The sequence below is a fragment of the Pygocentrus nattereri genome, chromosome 11, assembly GCF_015220715.1.
Source record: "Pygocentrus nattereri isolate fPygNat1 chromosome 11, fPygNat1.pri, whole genome shotgun sequence".
In the NCBI taxonomy this organism is placed as follows: Eukaryota; Metazoa; Chordata; class Actinopteri; order Characiformes; family Serrasalmidae; genus Pygocentrus; species Pygocentrus nattereri.
The window spans coordinates 14,939,140-14,963,438 of NC_051221.1; the positions used below are offsets into that span (position 1 = coordinate 14,939,140).

The following is a 24,299-nucleotide window of genomic DNA, read 5'->3' on the forward strand; positions in this document are numbered from 1 at the left end:
CCTAACATTAACAGCAGGTCCTGGGTTAGAAACTCTTTAACGGCTCATCTCAGCCTGTTAGCTCCATTCTCCCCGGTTCATCGAGGCCTTGCTCGCGGGCGCCCTCTGGTGTGTTGCGGTCAAGTTTTTGACATAAAAAAGAAAAGCTAAAAAAAGTAAAAAAGAGCTAAACTAAGTAGCAATGGCAGAGATCTCGTAGAAAGGAGAATTACCTCTCCGTAAAGTCCAAAATGAATGGGTGAAGCAACGTTGATGGAGCATTTAAGCAGAATCATAGTTTATAGAGGCCTGAATATTTTTAATGTAAACTAATCAATTTATCCTGAAGACTGTGTGCGACGACTTCGACATCTTTGTCAAAATTTACTTGACCGACTCGGACTTTTACTTTGAAAAGCAGTGTTTTCCTGCGGCCGCGCTCAAAGGAAAGGCTCTGCCGCCGCTCTTCGCGGTTCCTGCCGGAGAGGAGAGGCAAGGCAGCGCTGATGGCGACGTCTTTAGGATCAAACACGTACAACCGACAGAACTGGGAGGACTCGGTACGACTGAGCGGGGCCGCTTCCGCTCACGGCCGGCCGGCTCGCCTGCTCTGCCGCTGCGGTCGTTGTGTGGTTGTTGGGTTAAACGGACTGGCTCCACAGCCGCATGCTGTAATTAGCTTAGCTAGACCGTTCCGGTCCACCTTAAATACCCCACACTTACATTCTGGCGTCGTTACGGAGCCAGCTGTCCAAGCTTTTAAGGTGGAACGGGAAAGTGGACGAAGAAGCTAACTTCGGCTTTATGCTGTGTAGCTAGTTGACGTTAGACGGTTACCTACGGAAGCCACGCGCCGATTTACGCTGTCAGCGTTTCTCAGTAAAGTGCGTAACCGTGCCCGGAGTTTAGTGGCGTAGCGCCAGGTTCCCTGAGATACCGCGGTACTGTGGACGCTGCAGGACGCTGCCGAGCGGGGTTAGCTGCCGTGGTCGGACGCCGGCGCCGTGGTTGAACACTTCGGTGTTCTTGTGACCAGCTGTTGGAGATGCTGCGCTCCTAAAAGGTGGTTCGTTCGTAAAAGAGAACGGTTCTGTTTAGAACTCTTGAGTTCTGTACAGCACCATTTACACCCTTCAAGGCGTCTTTGCATGGTGAAGAGGTTCTTCCCGTTGCTGGAGAATGTGTTGTATCTGGTTCTGTGTAGGACTGTTTCTGAAAATGGTTTTATGTAGCACTAAAGTTGGTCTACAATTTCAGACTTGTACTAATAGACATGTTATGACTGATTTATAAACAAATATATTTCCATCAATCCATCCATCCATCCATTTTCTAAACCGCTTCTCCGTCAGGGTCGCGGGGGGATGCTGGAGCCTATCCCAGCAGTCTTCGGGCAGAAGGCAGGATACACCCTGGACAGGTCGCCAGTCCATCGCAGGGCAGACAGACAGACACAGACAGCCACTCACACACTCACACCCAGGGGCGATGTAGCATGTCCAGTTGGCCTGACTGCATGTCTTTGGACTGTGGGAGGAAACCGGAGAACCCGGAGGAAACCCACGCAGACACGGGGAGAACATGCAAGCTCCACACAGAGAGGACCCTGATCACCCGGCCGGGGAATCGAACCCAGCCCCTCAGCTGCGAGGCAACAACGCTACCCACCGTGCCGCCATCAATTTCAAATATATTTCCATTAGTGAAAAACACCGCAGTCACTTCAGCGATAAAGGTGGTTACAGCTGCTGGAGAGCTGTGGCTAAGTCTGATTTGGTGCAGTTACTACCATGTCCAGCCAGGCAGGCTCCGGATCTCACACAGGAGGATGAAAAGTAGCTGTTTTGTTGTCAATGGTGGCTGTTTGTGACTGTGCGAGGTTTCAGCTGATCAGGTGGTTTGGTAAAAGGGGGGAAAACAAAAAAAAAAAGTCAAAGGGAAGTTGATTTCTAATGGGCGAAGTGTGAAATGTTATGGGCGGAGGCATCGGGCAGTAGACGGTGTCAACCCCTGGGCTAAAGGAATCCGTTAGGGAGCACCTGGCGGTCAGTCAGACGCGTTTCCCCCATGTCAGAGAGGCAGATTTTCTGACTCACTAATGTGAATGAGGTCTGTACAGTGTAGCACTGTATTGACCTGTCGTTCATGGGTCTGACCGTATGTTCTTATGTCCGCAGGACTTCCCTATTCTCTGCCAAACATGTTTAGGGGAAAATCCTTACATTCGCATGGTGAGTGGGGTAATTCCAGCAAGTAACTGCATGATCCTGTGATTGATGTGATTTTCATGAACATACTTTTTTCTCTCCTGTTTCCCTTTTCTTTCTTTCCAAAGACTAAAGAGAAGTATGGCAAAGAATGTAAGGTGAGTATCTTTGAAGTTCCTAGAGTTTTGCCTCTTGCTTTTAATTTGAGTCTTTTTTAGTTACATGCAACTGTAATTTTAACAGCTTTAAAATAAAATTAAATATTTTAGAATAAAGCTTAAATAGGCAAGTTGATTTAGGGATCGTTTCCCTTGTGTGGCTAGAGGGGCAAGACATGAACAGCAGTACCCTCTTGTCCCCAGATATGTGCTCGGCCCTTCACTGTGTTCCGCTGGTGTCCTGGTGTGCGCATGCGCTTTAAGAAGACAGAGGTGTGTCAGACGTGCAGTAAGATGAAGAACGTGTGTCAGACCTGCTTGCTGGATCTGGAGTACGGTGAGTTACAGTCAAAACTCTGTTTCCTGCTCTCAGTATTGCTCAGTCATAGATGCTACAGCCAGACTGATGTTTTGGTTTGTGGATGGCATCAGTTGATATTGACAGCCCATGGTTTTATTGGAAAAGTGCGGATAAGCAGTGTGAGGTTTCAGACTTAAAACCTCTGATAGATGTGTCACTGGGGAGCTCAATATACCTCACCTCCTATTTTAACTACATGTCAGCAACACTGGCTGAACAGGTCAAGTTGAACGCAGAAGACCATGGACAAGATCACAGTTGGCAACTCACAATCATGTCAGTCAATCCAGTTTTTCACTTTCAAACTAAATCTGTAGAGCATCGATTAAAAAATAAATCTAAAATTGTCTTAACTGGTATTATCGGTTACTTGCAGATTTAGTCCCTTAAAGTCTGTGTTGTATCAGCCTTTTTCATATCGATTCTGTCTTGATGGATCGATTAACCCTTGTGTGGTGTTGGGGTCTGTGGGACCCATTTTCACTGTTTACCAAAAGACAAAATGATTTTTTTTTTTTTTTTTTTTTTTTTTTATAAATTAAAATTTCAGCTCTAGATTCCTAGACTCATTTTCTGTGAAGAACGTGGAAAACATTTTCAGTGACTTCACGCTGTTCACCTCCTACACATTTATATTACACACGTGGGGTTCAGGTGTAAGAGTGTGGAGGTGCTGTGTCCCTTCATACTGACCACTTGTGATATTTTAAACGTATTTTAACATAAATTATGGCTGTATTGATAAACATTAATGTGGTGGGTCCACCAGACCCAGTGAGTAACTAAAACATCAGCCCCACAATCTCTCTTCATAATTTTACATACAACACAGCATAAGTTGCCTGTTACTGAGATTTTGCGAATGACTATTCGACGTTACACACATCCATTGTTTCAAGTGAGTGAATGGCCAGAATAATACTGTGTGTAACTAAAGATGTGCATATTACTATCAGTGGATTTACTGAGTGGGTTTTATTACTTCACCAATAGTGGCTTTCAGAGGGCAATAATGCTACAAGACTGGATGCTGTAAATAATAGCTTTGTAGAAAATGCAATGAAAGTTATTCTTGGATGCCATTCTGGATTGAGAGTCCTGTGTGTAATTTCACCATCTTCTAGGCATATACGTTTAAATCACCAAACTGGTGGTGTAGGTGATTGTTGGTGAGACCTCACACCTTCCTTCAGGAGAAAAACTAGTTCTATGATGGTGGTGGTGGTGGTGGTGAAGCAAATGCAGGTTATATTCACACCCGACAGTGGAGGGTATTTAATTACTTAAGTTGCCGTTCTAGTATAAGAATCATACACCTGTCTTTTTATTCCTTCCGTGCGTAGGCCTTCCCATCCAGGTGAGGGATGCTGGACTGTCAATCAAAGATGACATGCCAAAATCAGACGTCAATAAGGAATATTACACGCAGAACATGGAAAGAGAGGTGAGGTTTATTTATTCTTCTAAATTATTATCTGCTTTTTCTTGCTCAGAATCCTGAAATCAGGCCCTCAGAATGTAAATATTTAAGCTAAACATAATAACCATATTTATTAGTGTTGTATTTAACCCAGCTTGATAACCGGGTAGCCACTTGCTAGCAATCCAAAGTGTAGTCTTGTTACTTCTGGGCAAATATTCACAAAACCTCTTGGAGCAGGCCTGCTGCTTTAGGACAGATACATGTTATTTACAGTGATCTTACTGACAGCATCAGTGCTCCTAGTCTGAGTCACTTACTGAATATGGGCCCTGGCTACTGTGGTGGATTTAAGAGTTTTAGAGGGGATCAAACTTCATCATTCAAGGGGAAATATGTGCTGTATTAATAATCCTGATCCCAAAACTGAAATGCCTGTTTATTTAATGTTCCTGTCTCAGATCCAGAACTCGGATGGCACACGGCCGGTGGGTTTGCTGGGCAAAGCGCCCAGCTCAAGCGACATGCTGCTGAAGCTGGCTCGCACCACCCCCTACTACAAGAGAAACCGCCCCCACATCTGCTCTTTCTGGGTTAAGGGCGAGTGTAAGAGAGGAGAGGAGTGTCCGTACAGGTGTGAGCAGTCAGGAGAGTTAACCTTCCAGACATTCACCATTAAAGCTGTAATCGCTATTTTAAAGGCATGCTCCACCATTTTCAACCTATATTCAACCTAAAGTCTGTCTGCTGCGTCTGTAGCAACTCCCTGTTGGCTTTTATTCTAAGTGTGTTTTATGTCTAAAGTTTCTAGGGGTTTTTTTTTTTTTTTTTTTTTGGTTTTTAGTTTTTCGTTCCTTTTCTTATTGTCCATGGAGATTGACTGACTGCACAGAAATGCCGAAGTGTTCCCTTAATGTAAAGGCTTATGCAGTTTGAAGTGCATCCTGATCTTTTCCCTTTTACATTTTAGGTACTTTCTATGGAAGATCATACATTAAATTAATGTTTTAAGCTTTAGCTGCGTTTCCGTCCTGTGAGAGCCTTCTTGCTAGGGTGCTTGTCTGCTGTTAAACAGCAGATTTTAAGACCTTCTCTCATGTCATTTCTGTTGATTTGTGATCATTTGATGGAATGGCCACCTTATGGTGTTAACGTAGTATATCCTAAAGAAAACAAATCAGTGTTTTTCATAAGACAGGAGGAAAAAGATTTGAGCGCTTCCTGGAGTAAAGTGACTGTAGTAACCCACATGGTGGCGATGTTTAGCTGGATATTACATGCCTGGCGTACAAAAAAAAGAAAAACACCAAAGGCAAGCCTAGTTCTTGTTCTGTACTTGATTTTCATAATGCGTCCTTAAATTTAAGCACCCTTTTTATCATTAGTGCTAAGATGAAATGAGAACATTACAAAGTCATTAAAGTGTATTGGCTCATTTAGCCTCCGAGGGCTTTGTGAAGTCTGTTGTCCATTGAAATTTAATGTGTTCTATTTCTTGCAAATTAAAGAAGCTGCAAATAGAGTATAAATATATATGTAGGTATAACAAATAATCCATATAAGCTCTTCAGAAATTGGTTGTGAGCTTTAAATGAAGGTCATGGTGAACGTGGTTGACTCATATGTTTCTAAATAGACTTTCTGGCATTTCTAGTTGGCGCATGGTGCCGAATTTAAAACGAGACAGATGCAGTCGTGTTTATTGTAAAGAACTTTTACAAGTACCAAGACTAAAAAGGAAAAGGGGTCATGCAGGTTCAAATGTACCCTCATAAGCACTTTATCTTGTGTTATCATGTTGCTGACAGCATAGCTCGGAAATAAAAAGCTCCTTGTTCAGTTTCACAGCTGAGATACAACTGAGACTTTTTTTTTCCTGCAGCACTTTTAATCTTAGCATAATGCAGATTAAATGCAGTGATGTAATGTGAATCGATAAACAGATTTGACTACAGAATGATCAAAAAGCCTGAACGTTAACATGGATATAGAGTGTAATTTATACAGCCAATCGGGTTATACAGCAGGTTTTGGAGCAAGCATGCTCATCGGCTCAGTAACTATTCATATATTGCAGTGTTATATTTTACAACCCTTTTTTTCATTCTCAGTAGTATTTAAATAATTCTGGTGGTAACATGAACAATGTAAATAACGTAGATCATGCAAATTTAGGCGTTTGATAGGTGACTAGTTTAGTTTAAAGCTCAAGGGTTTTTTGGGAGATCTGCTGTTTTTAATGTTCCAAATGTCTTCAACATCCCATCAGGCATGAGAAACCCACGGACCCTGACGATCCACTGGCAGATCAGAACATTAAAGACCGTTACTATGGCATTAATGACCCAGTGGCTGATAAACTGCTGAAGAGAGCCTCCACCATGCCAAGACTCGACCCACCCGAGGACAAAACCATCACCACCCTCTACATAGGGGGGTTGGGTGATACCATCACAGACTCTGAGCTCAGGTGACCAGCAACAAAACACTAGTGCTTTACTTATGATAGTGAGGTTTTTGTCATTATTATTGTTATTAGTCATTTTTATGTGTTTACAACCATTGTAAGCCTCTTTAGGTTATTGAAAAGTATAATTTGTCATATAAATGCATAAATGATGGGGTTTATGTACTCGCATAGCTTCTAATACAGGGGCTTTGAGTTGCTCATGAATATGCAGTGCTGTCTTTGTTTTAGATGTATTTTGTAATACTGCATGCTAGCAGTGTTTCATGAATGTTTGGAAAATCAGTCTTACTTTCTTGCCTCCTCTGTTTATGCAGGAATCATTTTTACCAGTTTGGGGAGATCCGCACCATTACTCTAGTGCAGAGACAGCAGTGCGCGTTTATTCAGTTTGCTATGAGGCAGGCAGCTGAGCTTGCTGCTGAGAAATCCTTCAACAAGCTCATCATCAGTGGCCGCAGACTCACTGTCAAGTGGGGCCGCTCACAGGCAGCCAAGGGCAAAGAGACTAAAGATGGCTACAGTGAAATGGGCACCAGACTGGAGCCTGTGCCTGGTCTGCCTGCAGGTCTGTCTGTCTTTTTGCCTGCTGTGACCTGACCAATACCAGTACCAATATTAAGTAGCCAAAAATTGCAGCGAATATTACACTTGTATGTATTCATTAAGTACACCCCCTCATTGTTCATTTTACTGGTAACTTTGTAGCACTACAGTTAGTCCATTTGTTGGTTCATACTTTACTAGTCCCCCTTTCGCTCTGTATATTTTAATGGCCAGGTTACAGGACCACCACAGAATAAGTATTGTTTGGGTGAGGGATCACTCTCAGCACTACAGTGACACATATATCCAGAGTTCTGTGAGCAACGTCTTGTGACCACAAATGAAGGACTAGAGGAAGATGAACACAAACTGTGCGGCAACAGATGAGCTGTTGTCTCTGACTTTGTGCCTAAAAGATGGACCAGCACCAGTGCCACACACACTAAAACACTACATTCACATCATGTAGCTGCAGTTCTGAGAACGATCCATTACCCTAGTAAGACCTGCTCTGTAGTTGTAGTGGTTGTGACGAACAACAGGGTGAAAGGGGGCTAACGAGTTAGGCAGAGAAACAGATGGACTACAATCTGTAATTGCATAACTACAAAGTGGACCTGATAAAATGGACAAAGAATGTAGATACAAGGAAGACATATTTAAGGAAGTGTATTTTATATGCTGTTGTTTGGGTCGAGGGGTCTGGTCTGCATGCATGATATGATGGCTTGTTATTGTCCTGTGCACTCATTTTGTTTGTATGTGTTCAGCTTTGCCCCCACCCCCAGCTTTGGAGGATGAGACCCCAGCTAACTACTTTAACCTGGACCCCAGCAACTCTCCTGCAGTGCTGAACCTCAACCTGCCCCCTCCCCCTGGTCTCCCCAACCCACCACCACCAGGTACAGTGCACTGCATACACACACAACTGAATGAACTAAATTTAGCTTTTGTTTGAGTCCACGTTAATTCTGAAGATGGCTAAATCAGTGCACATCTACGCCTTCCGTGATTTTCTTATAACTACAGATGTAGTACCAGCTAGTGTTGAAACAGTTTGACTAAGCAAACACTTACACGTTTGATTAATCTGTTTAAGTGCTGGAGATGTGACATGACTGTGTGTGTGTGTGTGTGTGTGTGTGTGTGTGTGTGTGTGTGTGTGTGTGTGTGTGTTTGTCTTCAGGTTTTGGGCCACCAATGTTCCATCCAATGGGCCCTCCGCCACCTCCTCCTATGGGCTTGAGACCACCAGGACACATCCACTACCCGTCCCAGGACCCCCAGAGAATGGGCGCTCACGCCGCCACACGCCACGGAGACTAGAGGCTTGACCTCTCGTGGATTCTGTGCCAGTTAGCTGTGGGCTGCGGGAGTGACAGTGCACCAGCTGAGACTGCAGTACTGTTGAGCTTCTCTTCCTGTGAATGACTGATTTTTGATGAAGGGCCAGCGTGACCTCATGCAGAACACAACCTTGTTTCGCTGTTGATGGCTTCACTTTACTGGCTCACAATTACATTCACACTGACCCTTCAGAAACGCCTATGGCGGGAGCAGCTAGGGTAGAAGCGCTGTCAGGTTGTGCTAACAGGACTTTCTTCCAGACCAGAAGTTGTAACAGGGTGTAGTGCTCATTAGCCCAACAACACAATTAACTCCAAGTGTCAATTAAAACAGATATTAAATAAAACCTAAAGTGAAGAACTGAACATTTTTTTCAGCTTGTTTCAAATAACAATAAAGGTTCTTTCACAATCAAAAAAAAAGCCCACAGCCATCAGTACAGTCTTGTACCCCATTTAAGGACGTTTGTTTCACTAACAGGTGTGTGAAAGGAGGTGGAGTTCTCTGTAGCTTGTGTGGTCACATGGTTTCTCGTGTTAATAACAGTTAACACACACCAGTACCAACAACACAGGAGCTTCAAGTTATGATTTCTTGTTTTGTTTTGTGTGTTTTTTATATATATATATATATATATATATATATATATATATATATATATATATATATATATATATATATATATATATATATATATATATATATATATATATATATATATATAAACTTGCTGTTATGCAAGTCCCAGGAAGCAATTCTGGCTATTTAGCTTTATTTATTTTTGAAATGGGGGGTTCTTTTAACTCCGTGTGATGATTCTTTGCATGTGACCAGTCAGTGGTTTGCACCATTTCTAGTTCTACTACCCGAACACTAGTCCGCTAGTCCCTAAATAGCATTTTTAAATGTAATGTCTCTAAGATGAAGGAAGTGCAGGAAATCATGCTTAATTGCTCTTATTTACTTGATTCCACCCACAGTGCGCTTGGTAATTACCCGGTAGGGTTAATTAGGTATGGTAGAACAGGGAAACACTATACTGTATAGTACATAGAGTCTCATGAGCTGGACTGAATTTGAATACCACTGCCCTAATAACAACACACTACTGTATCGTTCTGCAATGCATTTGTTGTGTTAAGTGAAACTCTTACAGTCTTGGTGTTCAGTCTGCTAATACACAATAAAGAGGTGAAGTTGCACAACTTCACAAACCAACTGTGACTTTAAGCTCAAAGGGACTGTGGTTGTTTTTTTTTTTTGTGCATACTCTTACCAGTACCTTCCCCCCACGCATGCCTCTTGGCCGACAGCTGTGAGGGACAGGTTTTGTCTGCTTCTGTGTTTTGTGCTCTTATTCTTCTTTCCATTGTTTACACTGGTGTGAGGCTGTGATGCTCTTTTAAATATAACAGACAAAAGAAACCTGACTTTTTTTTTTCCAGAAGTCATTATGCTGTCTGGCAACCTCTGTGAACCTGAATTAACGTGAATAACATGACTGCCAGGATATTTCTGTAAATGACTTCCATCTTATTGTTATAACTATTGAGCAAATTCATCATTTTTACTTTGTGACTCAGTAGTGTTTGTCTTAAGTGAGTAGTTTTGGAATAAAAAAAAAAGCTACACAATTTCCACATCCACAGTTTTGCCCGTTTATAGATGACTTTAACAGTGTCAAAAACCACATAAACAACTATATCTTATATTACCTTATCATACCATGTTTCAAGCTGAGTGTGTGATTGAGCCATTTGGTTTGCTTAATGCTAAATAGTGGGATATAATCTCTTATGTGTTGGTGCAAAACTAAAGCATTGGGGGTAAAGGGGAGCTTATGTACATTAGATTTTTACCCAACCTTTTTTCTTTTAGGTTCTAATTACTAATTGCCAAAGCAGGAATGGCCAACCTCACTGTTGAAGAGCTACTCAAGATGTCTAGGATCTCAACATGCACTAGGATCTGGGAGAATGTTGGCCACCTCTGCTTTGCCATCTGTGGTGGGACTGTCCATGATAATGACACTGCAACAGGTGAGTGCTCCAGTTTCTCTGCCACAGGTAAACGGCAAGCAGGTGTGCGTTTGACCCTGGCGGACTTAGAGTTCATTGGATTCAGGTACTGATCCGCTGCCCCATCCCCGAGGTGCTCTGTTAAAGTTGCGTCTTTCGGACATCCTGTCGAGCGCCAGGCCTGGCAGGCTTTGGGATTCCAGGGCCTCAAAAGCAATGACGGGGATCACCCTCTTATTGTGCACGGGACCCCCAAATGGCATCGCAACTCTGAGGGGGAAGAGAGGGACTTGTTATTTAATGTTGTGTATAGCATACACTGCCCAACAAAAGGTTGTGGACATTTAGAATTTGAAAATGTTTTAATAAATAAGCCATTTATTCAATGGATGTTTGCAGTAGGGTCATTCTCCATTGGATGGAAATTCGGGTGGATACATTTTTAAAAATCTGTTTCTTTCATCCCAAAACTGAACAGTCTTAATATGTCCTTTAACATCTATTATCATCCAAAACAACATGCCAACAAAATATTCAATACTCATATTCACTGAGCAGAGCAACAGAACAAAGGCTCTTCTTTACTTTGGCAATTGGTAGAAGACCAAGAAATATAATCTTCCATAGACATGATCCATAAGACAGTTATGACTTTCACCCCCCTCCTCACTTCAGCTCAACACTAAATCAAAGTGGTGATGCAATTTCGGTCGGGGCACAGAGACACCTGATGCCTTTCCGTGCGCAATCAGTCTGAAGGCTGTGAAAGGCGCAGAGAGGGGGTACGGCGGGTCTTCTCTCTTGTTTCATGTTTAAATAGGTCCTTCGTCATTATATCCACTCTCGGGGGCCTTGATGCCCAAGCCAGGATATGATTTCATATGGGAAGACACCATAGAAACAAGGACACAAATGACTCAATGGCCAGCTCCAGTGGCATCTCCAGCTCCAGAGATAACTGGAGATGATAATTTGATAGCCCTGGTTTCAGGCGGGTCTGTTTAGAACAGATAATCGCCACAGATGATGTGCCGGTGTGGTGAACTTCCAGCTGAACCCTGTTATCACTTATCTTAGCACCATTTGCCTTTGGCTTTTGTTACTGAAGAGAATAAACCTTACAGCACTTACCATAAGCCTCCTCTGAGGAAATGATTATTTTAGGAGCTTCTTTTCAATGGCTTCAGATTCCTCAGCCCTACATGGATGGTGGCAAAATGCAATGCACTTTTTGGACTCTCTTAGGAGTCTGATGACTCTGTGGCTTATATCCCTGTGGACCTTATGGTCATTATGCTTGCAACTGTCAATCAGTCCTCATAAAGTCTGTTCTGGGTTTTTATAGTTTCAGTAATATGGTCTCAAAGTGATGCACCTGTTGGTGATATTTCATGCTTTCACTTTGTGTGGGGTTCTCCTGTTAGTAAATTTCATGCAGGTCACATAAACATAAGCTTGGGCTTTGCTGTTGGAAAGCTGCTTCTGTGTTTGCTCTCATATATCTGTGTGTCTGCCCTGTGATGGACTGGCAACCTGTCCAGGGTGTTTCCTGCCTTCTGTCCAGTGACCACTGGGATGGGCTCCAGCACCTCCCAGAAGGTTAAGCGGCCTATATAATGTGAGTGAGTGTTTGCTCCCTCACCTGTTGAAGCATCTGTAGTTAGCAGGCGGGAGTTTCTCTGGTTGAGGTAGCTGTGCATTCAAGGTGGACAGAAGCTCCTCGTTGTTTCCCAGTGCCTCTCTCCATGGTGAGCAGTAAGATTTGGGAATTACTGTGATGTTGAATTTTTCACGAGGAATTTCTTTTAGAGGACCAGAGTAACCTGCAGGCGGAAGTGGCAGGAAAACATTTAAAAAGGGCCATGAAAGTGTCCAGCAATGTTAGCTGAATTTCTGTAGGATTCAAGAACAGGGGTGCCCAAACTTTTCTCTTGGGGCCTAGCATGCAATGTCTGTAGTAGGCCAAGGGCCCAAAAAGATATACAAATAAAAAAGGATTTAAATTGTAGTTTAAAACATGATACTGTGTGTTTTTAGGAAATACATGATTTAACAAGTTATATGTAGTAAAATGTTCCCTCACTGGGTGAAGGGGTGGAGTTAGGGTACCTTTTTTGGCACTAAGATGTACACTGTCAGAAAGAAAGTTCCTGTGCTGGTACATTTTTTCCGTTCATCAAGGTACAAACAATGTGAATGTAACCTTAAAGGTACAACAACACTTTTAAATTCCTGTTTTGTACAGGCAACATGCTTTTCCCAGGGGGAAGGTGCACATTTGTACGTTTTCATAGCATGTTTTAATACCGAATAATAAAATAAAAGGCCTGGAGTGATGGCAGGCTCTGTGGAGTCAAGCCAGCGTAAAAATGTATTTGCAATGGATTATGGTACAGTTATGTTCCCTATCGAGAGGTACTGAAGTCTTCAGTTTACCACCCCCGAGACAGTTTAGGACCATTTTTCTGCCAGTGTTCTTACAGGCCAACTTTGAAACGCAGGCCATATTTTGGACATCCTTGTTAAAGAACATAACCAAAGTATAAGCTATTCCGGTCAGCCACAGCACTGCCCAGCTAAGAGTTTATTTGCAAAACGTATTAAACTTGTGCAGTGCTGTAGCTGCCCACAACTCAGAATCAAAAGCTTTTATTCACCAAGTACAAGATGCACAAGTATTTTTTTCACACACAAATACCAATCAAGATATAGAAAAAAAATAAAGTACACAATGCACAAAAGCATCTACAAGTAGCGTAAAACACATGCAGTAAGACTCATGCACCGTTGCATTTTAAGTATAGATATCTACAGTTATGAAGTGCAGATATACCATATGTATAACTGAAGATGTGAGCAGGGTACAGAATATGTACATTTGCAAAATGTTGAAGTGCATATCGCTGCTGTTGGAACAAATTTTTGACATAATTTGAATATCCCTTTTGCCCTTTACACTGTATGTTAATTTCATGAAGAACGGACCAACAGAAATGGCCAAAATGTACTTTGAAAAACGTCTGATTCCATTGACTTACATAAAAAGTAATTATTTTCTTTCTTCTGTAAAGTTACCATTATGGAGATTTGTTCCAACAGCAGCGATATATTAAACTGATTACGAAGCTGCAGAAATTGCCTTTGGCTTCACTATAAACACTATAAACTGCCCATCATTACTACAACCCCATGACATGCATCAATAAAGCCTTGGTCAGAAATGCTCAGGACTAGTACTTTTTTATCAGAAAGCATGCTAAATGTACATATTACTACATTGATGCAGTCTTATTAGCATTGTTCAAAGTCCTGTAAAGTCTGCAGCGCTGAAATCAGCAGTTGGTTCCAATTAGAGCTTTCGAACTACGCAGTGGACCCAGGCAGTACTTAAGTCTGGAGGCAAGTTAAGAACTCTGTGCTATTTGTCCCTGGAACCACAGCCCCCCATACCTACCCTTGCCAGCCAATTCTGACATTCAGAGACACATTAGATATGGTTTTCTTGCTCCACTGTCTTAGCTCATAGGTTTCAAGTGAGTCATTGAGGCCCGCTGTGGGATCAAATATGGTTAGAGACGCACGAGGGCTTATTTAGGGGTCTGAAGAAGGAACATTAATTGGGCTCAACAGTGTCAGTCAACAAGGTATTCATGCCCACATATCAAGAAAGCATCTCTGTGTGTTAAGTGAGATTCATTTGGGAATACTGCTGTAATATAATACAGTAACCTAACTGATTAGTGTCTACATAGCTTGAGAGGTACATGCATAGCCATTTCATTCAACAAGGTGTGTTAGGCCAGTTTGTGTACAGCACTGACGTTAACAAGAACTATTTTAGGCCACAGCTAGCTGATTTAATTTTCCTCAGTAATAGTGATATCACAGCATCAGTATCAGATATAACGGCATATTGTTACTGATGGGGTAAAGAGCAAGAACTTTCCCCAACACTCGTTCACCACCAAAGAAGTAAAACTGAGCCAAAACATGGCACAGTGAGGTCACTCCACTGCTAATAGACTTCAGTTTGATTTGCAAGTTGTGTTCGCCTCAGGCTTAACCTAATGTCTGTTCTGTGGATCCCCAGGGACTGAAATAACATTGAAGGAATACTTCACCCAAGACTGCAAACACTGCTAACAATGAATGAAAGCTGGCAGTGGGCAGTTAGCATTACGTAAAAGCCTCATGCCAACCAGTCCCCTACTCGCTTTCACTCGCTGATAGCTGTTGGAAGTTCTGAGTGCAGCATTTCTTTAACGCCAATCTCAATCCATTGCTCTACCTGGAGCAAGGACGCTGGGGCTGCCTTTCTTGGCCACAGTTTTCTTCAGAGTGGTAACCAGACTGTGTTTACCAGGTACAGGGCACGCCACGTTCTCCTTTCCTCCCTGTGAGTGTGCGGCTGTCTGGCTCTGGTTCTGGAGCTGACTGAAATGCTGGTTGTTCTGAGAACGAAAAAAAGGAGAGTGTTATTTAATACTTTAAGATGGATACATCTTGAGGGGTGTGTGGGAGTGAGATCTGGGGATGAGCATAAGTGATGATACTAGGAAATGAATGTGGGAAGACCCACAGCCTTGAGAAGGGGCGTCAAACTCCAATGCTAAAATGGCAATTTAAAAAAAAATCTCAGCAAAGTTTTTATTGCAGTTTTACTTAACATTTTTGCCATGACCTGAATGGGCCAGTGTTTATTCAGAATATGCCAATGCTCAAAAATAATTATAAATAAAAATAGATTGTTTTAGGTATTTTTTACAACTGCCTATTTGCTTGAACTAGACACCAGGTATCATTTCTTTTTGAAGTAACTGCTGGCCCAGAGATGGTTGTTGGGGGTCAGAATGCACACTATGTTGCAGTGCATGCTGGAGACTGTAGTGCATTGCAGGGTGAAGCGGGCTAATAATAATAATAGAGAATTAAAATGATTTCATGGGCCGAATAGGACTGTGTTACGGGTCTGACTTGGCCCATGGGCCTTGTGTTTGACATATGGGGCATACAATATGCCTCGTCATCTCTTCATGAAATGAACTAAGTTTATTAATATCTTACACCAGTTCTTGTCTATGAAATCTCTTCAGACAGTACAAATAGTGAATGTATGCCTAGTCTTTTCTCCTATTATACTGGAATCTGTACTTGATAACAAAACGAAGCATGTTGCTGTTGTTGGAACAAAACCTTGCATTTCCATTTTGCTGTTTTTCAGTTTTTGACATAATCTGAAAGTGCCTGATGCCCTTTATATTGTGTGTACATTTCATGAACAAGGGACCAATAGAAATGGAAAAAGTCTTGTTCCATTGACTTAAACTTTTACTTTTCCTGTAAAGTTACCATTTTGGAGATATGAGGTTTTCTTCCGACAGCGATACTTTATTAATATGAGCATCTTTGGCCAAAAAATGTGTTTTACTTTTGTGTTCAACTCCTCAGGTTCAATCTGTGGATTTCTGGCTGTCCCAGGTTACAACAGTGCTTCCATTAGAGCAGCTGAGATATAACTTAATCAGAAAATGTACAAGTTCTGGTAAATATGGTAATTGTGAATATCTCATCTTGAGACACGGCCCTAACCAGTCCGTTTCTTTTTTTTCTCTTTTTTACCTTTAATTTATCATGTCCATTGGTAACTATGAGTATGAGTAGGTAAGGTCCTATGTCCTTACAAAAAAAAAAAATCTGATTCAAAATAATAAAACTGATCACAGTTACAATCCAGGATTACCCATTTGCTATTTTTGTCTATAATGCTTGTTACCACAGCTATAAACTTCAGCTTAATTCCCCAAGTTCAGCTAAAATGCCACTTTGGAAGTGAGTTTTGTGTTTTGGCCTTTTGTGGGCTTTGAAATGTCCAAAATGATTTTCGTAAAGTTTCATTATTTCGTGACCTCTCACACAGTCATTTTGCATTTAGAAGATGGCTCATGTTTACATTTAACGCTGCATTCTCTAAGTCTTTTCCGTCCTCCCAGAGAACACCTGAGCCGGAGCCAGAATGAAGTCAGTATTTCATAGCTTCACAGAGATGCCTGTCATAAATCCAGGTGACATACTAAGTAGAAACTTGCATAACCAGCAATGAAAGAAGCCAGCAGTCTGAGAGGCATTCAAGCTTCTCTGTTGTCTTCATTTGGATTAATAACACATTGGTTTGGTGTGATTTCTTTGAGCAGTGGTTGCATTTCTCCCTGGACAGTGCAGCCGCAGCTATGCAGAAGGGGAACCCACACTAAAACATCCTCATGGGCATTGAAGCTTCAAATGGAACTGCGGTCCAGAGTGAGCTTGATTTCATAGTTTGATTATCCCACTTGAAGTGTGAATGTCAGAACATGTTTCTTCTGCTTAAAGGAGGTCAATCAAGTGCTTAACTCCCTGGTACATTTAATAATAATAAGAAAGAAATTTACTTGATTTGTTGTTGTTGTTGTTTTAAAGGTCAGTCTACTGACATGGGTCAGTTGTAGGTTTACCCTCTCTGATATTTGGAAAATGACTTTGATAGTTTATGAGTTGTATTTTATGTCTTACATATATGACGGGGGATGCGTCAGCTGTGCCCTCCACTGTGTATTTCTCCACTCTCTTCTGCCTTTCCTGGAACATTCTGGAGCCTCTGTTTGATGTCAGGTTCAGCTCCTCCATCATCACGTCTTTTGGCACACTGACCTTCTTCCCAAGGTTCAGGCGCTCTGAAATTAAAACATGATGAATATTCTCTCTAATGTTGCCAACAGTGCTGGTCTCTGACAGTATTTCATTTCATGGATAAGGTATTTCACAAGGAAATAGGCTGACATCTTAGCAGGGTTAGCATGTAACAGAATATAAGTATTCAAGTAAAAGAACACGTATTCAGAATACAGAAACGACAGAAATCTGTAATCAGTCCAGGTTGCATTTTGTAAAGGTGGTGTTCAGATCACAGTTACTGTGTACATTTACATTACAAGAATACATTTAGAAAGATACACACTAAATGAAAAAACACTATCATTTATTAACTGTTATAGAAACATGCTAAAGCCTGAGTAGACTGATAAACCACTGTGATCAGTTATTAATCTCAGTGTTACTGAGCTCTGCTAAAGCCTGAGTAGACTGATAAACCACTGTGATCAGTTATTAATCTCAGTGTTACTGAGCTCTGCTAAAGCCTGAGTAGACTGATAAATCAATGTGATGATCAGTTATTAATCTCAATGTTACTGAGCTCTGCTAAAGTCTGAGTAGACTGATAAACCAATGTAATGATCAGTTATAAATTTCAATGTTAAATGGCCCTACTAGAGACTGAGCTAAAAGAGAAGTGTTTAAAAGCACTATGCAATATTTGTTTTGCTGCCTGTGATTATAAGCTGCCAGCTGGATGAAGAAACTCTAAGGACGATTCTGTTCAGTGGGATGTCCAATCCAGCGTCAGATTCAGCTGAGCTTGAGGACCTGCTCGGCCAAACATGCACACAGCTGAGCTCACCGGAAAAAATGTGAGCACATATTGAGAGGGCTGTTTCTTTGGGAGTGGTGGTGGTACAGCGGCTCATCTCTATTTACACTGTGATGCAGTATGTTGAGCTTGCAGTTCACGTGACCTTAAAGAACGCTTTTGATCAGCTGCTGCTGCTGTCAGTCAGTCAGAGAGGTCAGAATCCAGAGCCCTGAGTCCAGAACACCAGCATAATGCAGTAATATACCAACATACTCCTTTCCTTTATTTTGTATGTTTTTCAGTTAAGTCTAAAATCTTAAAGAATTCTGCCGTTAAAAAAGACTTTTTTTCAATTCAATTAGTTCAATTAATGCACAATGTTTCCAAAGTCTTTGAGTGATCATGTTAAGTGATCCTGATCTCAATATTGACCAAAATAAGTATGACCATGATTTTTACCATGATTGAGCAGTCCTACAAAATATGAGTGTTATAAGAGCAAATTTCAACTATTTATTTATTTACTTATTTTTTTTGTTTTACACGTTTCTGCATAATTCAATTTATAACGTAAAATTCAGATTTGTTTTATGTGAAATGCACTGCTTTTGGTGGTGAACAAAATGTGGGCAATTTTTTTTTATCTACAAAAGCCAATTCATCAGCGGTCATTGATCATTGATTCAACAGTCCTGCAATGAATTGGACAAGGGTACACATCCACAGAAATCTCCACATCCACATCCACAGAAATCTCCACATCCACATCCACAGAAATCTCTACATCCACATCCACAGAAATCTCCACATCCACAGAAATCTTCATGTCCACAGAAATCTCCACATCCACATCCACAGAAATCTCTACATCCACAGAAATCTCTACATCCACATCCACAGAAATCTCCACATCCACAGAAATCTCCACATGCACGGAAATCTCCACATCCACATCCACAGAAATCTTCACGTCCACAGAAATCTCCACATCCACAGAAATCTCCACATCCACAGAAATCTCCACATCCACAGAAATCTCCACATCCACAGAAATCTCTACATCCACATCCACAGAAATCTCTACATCCACAGAAATCTCCACATCCACAGAAATCTCCACATGCACGGAAATCTCCACATCCACATCCACAGAAATCTCTACATCCACAGAAATCTCCACATCCACAGAAATCTCTACATCCACAGAAATCTCCACATCCACAGAAATCTTCACATCCACAGAAATCTCCACATCCACATCCACAGAAATCTCCACATCCACAGAAATCTTCACATCCACAGAAATCTCCACATCCACAGAAATCTCTACATCCACATTCACAGAAATCTCCACATCCACAGAAATCTCTACATCCACATGCACAGAAATCTCCACATCCACAGAAATCTCTACATCCACATCCACAGAAATCTCCACATGCACAGAAATCTTCACATCCACAGAAATCTCTACATCTACAGAAATCTCTACATCCACATCCACAGAAATCTCCACATGCACAGAAATCTCCACATCCACAGAAATCTCTACATCCACATCCACAGAAATCTCCACATCCACAGAAATCTCTACATCTACAGAAATCTCTACATCCACATCCACAGAAATCTCCACATGCACAGAAATCTCCACATCCACAGAAATCTCTACATCCACATTCACAGAAATCTCCACATTCACAGAAATCTTCACATCCACAGAAATCTCCACATCCACAGAAATCTCCACATCCACATACACAGAAATCTCCACATCCACAGAAATCTCCACATCCACAGAAATCTCTACATCCACATCCACAGAAATCTTCACATCCACAGAAATCTCTACATCCACATCCACAGAAATCTTCACATCCACAGAAATCTCTACATCCACATCCACAGAAATCTTCACATCCACAGAAATCTCTACATCCACAGAAATCTCTACATCCACATCCACAGAAATCTCCACATGCACAGAAATCTCCACATCCACAGAAATCTCTATATCCACAGAAATCTCCACATCCAAATCCACAGAAATCTCTACATCCACATCCACAGAAATCTCCACATGCACAGAAATCTCTACATCCACATCCGCAGAAATTTTCACATCCACAGAAATCTCCACATGCACATCCACAGAAATCTCTACATCCACATCCACAGAAATCTCCACATGCACAGAAATCTCTACATCCACATTCACAGAAATCTCTACATCCACATCCACAGAAATCTCTACATCCACATCCACAGAAATCTCCACATGCACAGAAATCTCTATATCCACAGAAATCTCCACATCCAAATCCACAGAAATCTCTACATCCACATCCACAGAAATCTCCACATGCACAGAAATCTCTACATCCACATTCACAGAAATCTCCACATCCACAGAAATCTCCACATGCACAGAAATCTCCACATCCACAGAAATCTCTACATCCACATCCACAGAAATCTTCACATCCACAGAAATCTCCACATCCACAGAAATCTCTACATCCACATCCACAGAAATCTCCACATCCACAGAAATCTCCACATCCACAGAAATCTCTACATGCACAGAAATCTCTACATCCACAGAAATCTCTACATCCACATCCACAGAAATCTCCACATGCACAGAAATCTCCACATCCACAGAAATCTCTACATCCACAGAAATCTCTACATCCACATCCACAGAAATTTCTACATCCACAGAAATCTCTACATCCACATCCACAGAAATCTCCACATCCACAGAAATCTCCACATCCACAGAAATCTCTACATCCACATCCACAGAAATCTCTACATCCACAGAAATCTCCACATCCACAGAAATCCAGTTTAACCCACCTTCTTATTTGTAAATGTGCCAATGCCCATTAACACTGACTATCAAAAAGGCTCAATTTTCTCCACATCTCCACATGCACAGAATGTCAAAAATCAACAAAACACATAATTTGACCAGGGGTTCTGAACATTTGGCTGTGTAGAATAATATTTAAATATTTATAGTATGTATTTATTTATGTATATGCATTTGACTGTAGAGAGATTTTTAATAACAGATCAAGACCGTCTTAAGACCATATAGGCACAGTATCTACAAATACAGTATAATAGTGTGATGCTTTTTAGACCCACATTACAGAAACACACACATGAAGCTCTCTATGCTGTTCTTGAGCTGATCTGAAGGCCACATGAAGTTTGGAGGTCTGTAGTGATTGACTGCAGAAAGTTGGTGACCTCTGTGCACTCTGCCCCTCAGCGTCCACCATCTGTCATTCTACGTGGCTGACCACTTCGTGGCTGAGTTGCTGCCGTTCCCAATCGCTTCAACTTTGCTATAATCCCACTGACAGCTGACTGTGGAATATTAGTAAATTTCATGACTGGACTTGTTCCACAGGTGGCGTCCGATCACGGTACCATGCTGGAATTCACTGAGCTCCTGAGAGCGACCCATTCTTTCACTAATGTCTGTAGAAGCAGTTGCAGGCCTAGGGGCTTGGTTTTATACACCTGTGACCACGGAAGTGACTGGAACACCTGAATTCAATGATTTGGATGGGTGAGAATACTTTTGTAAATAGAGTGTACATAGTAGAAAATCTGGAAAATGTTGGACACTATTTTGCCTTATAACACCCCACATATACTTTGCTGAAAGAATGAATGGCTACAACTTAGGCCAGACATTTAGCATAAAATAAAGATTCAGACATGACACAACATACTGGTTACTATTTCATGTAATAATATTCTGTGAAGTAGGTTATTTAGAGGCATTAAACACTTCAGCTGTTAATATTTCTGATGATTCTTCTCTAGAGCAGAGCATTTTACATAAAACCATTCTGAATGATCTCAGTGTTACTGAGTAACAATGTAAACAAATGCACCAGCTCATGAATATGCATATAATTTAAATTTAAATTATAAGGTTTTTTTGAGACTCCCTCTACTAAACACAATTCCTTCTGTGTTTCCCAGTAGCGTATACATAACGTGACCAAAAGTATGTGGACACCCATTCTAACTATTGAGTTCACACACGTCATGAGATTCATGAAATGGGTTTTCATGGTCGAGCAGCTGCACACAAGCCTAAGATCACTATGTAAAATGCCAAGCGGACTGGAGGGGTATAAATCATGCCACCAGTTTGCCACAATTCATTGATTGCTAGACAAGGCGTTGTCTTCCAACAGCAGTGTCTGACCTCACATATGCCCTTTTTAACGAATGGGCACGAATTCCCACAGACAAAGTCTCCTCTTAAAAGTATAGCCAACTCCATATTAATGCCCATGTCCACGGGATCTCATTTGGAATGATATATCGAAAATGTTTGTATAGGTGGGATGGTTAGGTGTCCGTATACTTTTGGCCATTTAGTGTCTGTGTGGATGTAGTCGTATATCTCACCTCCTCTGGCCTCTTTGCTGAGGGCCAGTGCCTGCTGGCGCCGCTGTTTGGTGAGACTGTGGTGTGCAGTCTGCATTATCCCTGTACACACACACACACACACACACACACACAAATAGAGCAACCCAAATGTTATTTTAGGATTACTTTTTAAGATTCCTTTTAAGTGTCCATATTTTAAGATTGCATATTCTAGTGTTATAGTGCTGCTGTAACAGATTCACTTCAACTAAGGAAAGATGGAGAATCACTGCCTCACCCCAATAGTAATACTGTAATAAATTATCGCTATTGATGCTATGGTAACTTTACAGGAGGAGGAAAAAAACATTCATAATGCTGAATATAAGTAAGTAATTTGAGTCATTTTAATAGTAATTTCAATAATGCTTTAACGTGTTCCATTTATATATATATATATATATATATATATATATATATATATATATATATATATATATATATAAAGTTGCTGCTGAAACAGTAGAGCAAAGAAAAACAACACACACACATATATATCGCTGCTGTCAGAAGAAAATGTCGTATCTCTACTTCTGTCTAAAATGTTTGGTTCCATTGATTTGCATTCTTGACCACATATATATATATATATATATATATATATATATATATATATATATATATATATATATATATGTTGTTTTTCTTTGCTCTACTGTTTCAGCAGCAACACTTAATTGTCTTTTGTAGCTGTACTAATTAGCTAGTAATTATTCAGTCCCATTTTACAATTTTCCTTTCAGAATAATTCTGAACCGTAGCTGGTGTGCCATTACACGCTCGCCCAAATTCATTATCATCTTGTTGTCTGTTGTCTTAATGCTGGCTGTAATGTTTGACAGGTACACTATAAACACCAGGACACATTATGTCACAGTGAAATCCCTGATTAAAGATGAGCAGATGCTCACAGCCATTCACACCACACGCCTGTCAGCAGGTGTTCTGTGGAAGAGGAACACTCCACACACACACACACACACACACACACGTGTGCACAGCCAGTGTGGCGGTTCCTCACTCCTGCCTGATTGCTTCTGAGAGTGTCTGCAGCTTACCTGTGTGTGGTGAAGAGGAAGCTGTGATGTTGCTGTGGCTCTGGTGGGATCTCAGGGTGGATGGAGATGGAAAGTGCTTGTATAGACTGGCTCTGGACTCCTGGCCTGTCCTTGTGCTTACATCACAGCAGTAATTTTAGCCAAGGGAGCAGCAGAGGCTATATGGGGCGAGGATTTACACCCAAACCTAACCCCATATGCACCATAATAAAAACCTGATCCTCACTCACTCTGTGTGTGTGTGTGTGTGTGTGTGTGTGTGTGTGTGTGTGTGTGTGTGTGTGTGTTTCTTTGTTTTTATATACTTTTGAGACAAAAGCTCACAAGGGGACAGGGACAAACAGAAACCTAAGTTTGTAAACCTATACCCAAACGTATGACCTACGCATATATACAGGACATTTTACATGTAAAATATGTCATATAATAGGTACTTATATATATTTAATACATATGAGACTTATTATATGTGGGCATTTACAAATATATAACACACACATATGAAATGTACTATTATTATTACATATAGGTACACATACGCACACACACACACACACACACACACACACACACACACACACACACACACACACACACACAAATGCATATAAGTGTGACTTATTTTAGCCACACCCCTGCATTCTGGAGCAGGAAGTGAGATGTGCCAGTCATTGTCACTACCAAAGCAGTCACGGCTGAAACATTTGGTAAAGTTTGAGTGGTGTTATGATTGTTTTTGATAGTGACAGAATGTAGTGTTTAACTGGTTGATCTAAGGAAATTAACATAATTAAGGTATAGGGTCATTCAAAGGGTCATGGTAGGAT

General features: G+C 41.2%; 2 protein-coding genes across 4 annotated transcripts; one reads left to right on the forward strand and one right to left on the reverse strand.

The window, feature by feature from the left end:
* The first annotated feature begins 389 nt into the window (after nucleotides 1-389).
* LOC108430993 (pre-mRNA-splicing factor RBM22-like) lies at nucleotides 390-8,850 on the forward strand. 2 transcript variants are annotated; one of them, XM_017703843.2, is made up of 10 exons: nucleotides 390-539; nucleotides 2,157-2,210; nucleotides 2,315-2,344; nucleotides 2,549-2,681; nucleotides 4,049-4,149; nucleotides 4,587-4,759; nucleotides 6,395-6,595; nucleotides 6,910-7,160; nucleotides 7,909-8,040; nucleotides 8,325-8,850. In XM_017703843.2, the coding sequence occupies exons 1-10, from the start codon at nucleotides 486-488 to the stop codon at nucleotides 8,462-8,464; spliced, it is 1,269 nt and encodes a 422-aa protein (XP_017559332.1). In that variant the 5' UTR covers nucleotides 390-485; the 3' UTR covers nucleotides 8,465-8,850. The 2 variants fall into 2 exon arrangements, with proteins under 2 accessions (XP_017559332.1, XP_017559333.1); XM_017703844.2 differs by having other exon boundaries at nucleotides 412-1,042.
* Nucleotides 8,851-10,119: 1,269 nt separating this feature from the next.
* On the reverse strand, nucleotides 10,120-23,580 carry myoz3a (myozenin 3a). 2 transcript variants are annotated; one of them, XM_017703766.2, is made up of 6 exons: nucleotides 23,473-23,580; nucleotides 22,394-22,474; nucleotides 17,053-17,213; nucleotides 14,864-14,954; nucleotides 12,146-12,326; nucleotides 10,120-10,773 (listed from the first exon to the last, which is right to left on the reverse strand). In XM_017703766.2, exons 2-6 carry the CDS (start codon nucleotides 22,467-22,469, stop codon nucleotides 10,590-10,592), a joined length of 693 nt encoding a protein of 230 aa, XP_017559255.1. In that variant the 5' UTR covers nucleotides 22,470-22,474; nucleotides 23,473-23,580; the 3' UTR covers nucleotides 10,120-10,589. The 2 variants fall into 2 exon arrangements, with proteins under 2 accessions (XP_017559255.1, XP_017559254.1); XM_017703765.2 differs by having other exon boundaries at nucleotides 14,792-14,954.
* Nucleotides 23,581-24,299: the final 719 nt, after the last annotated feature.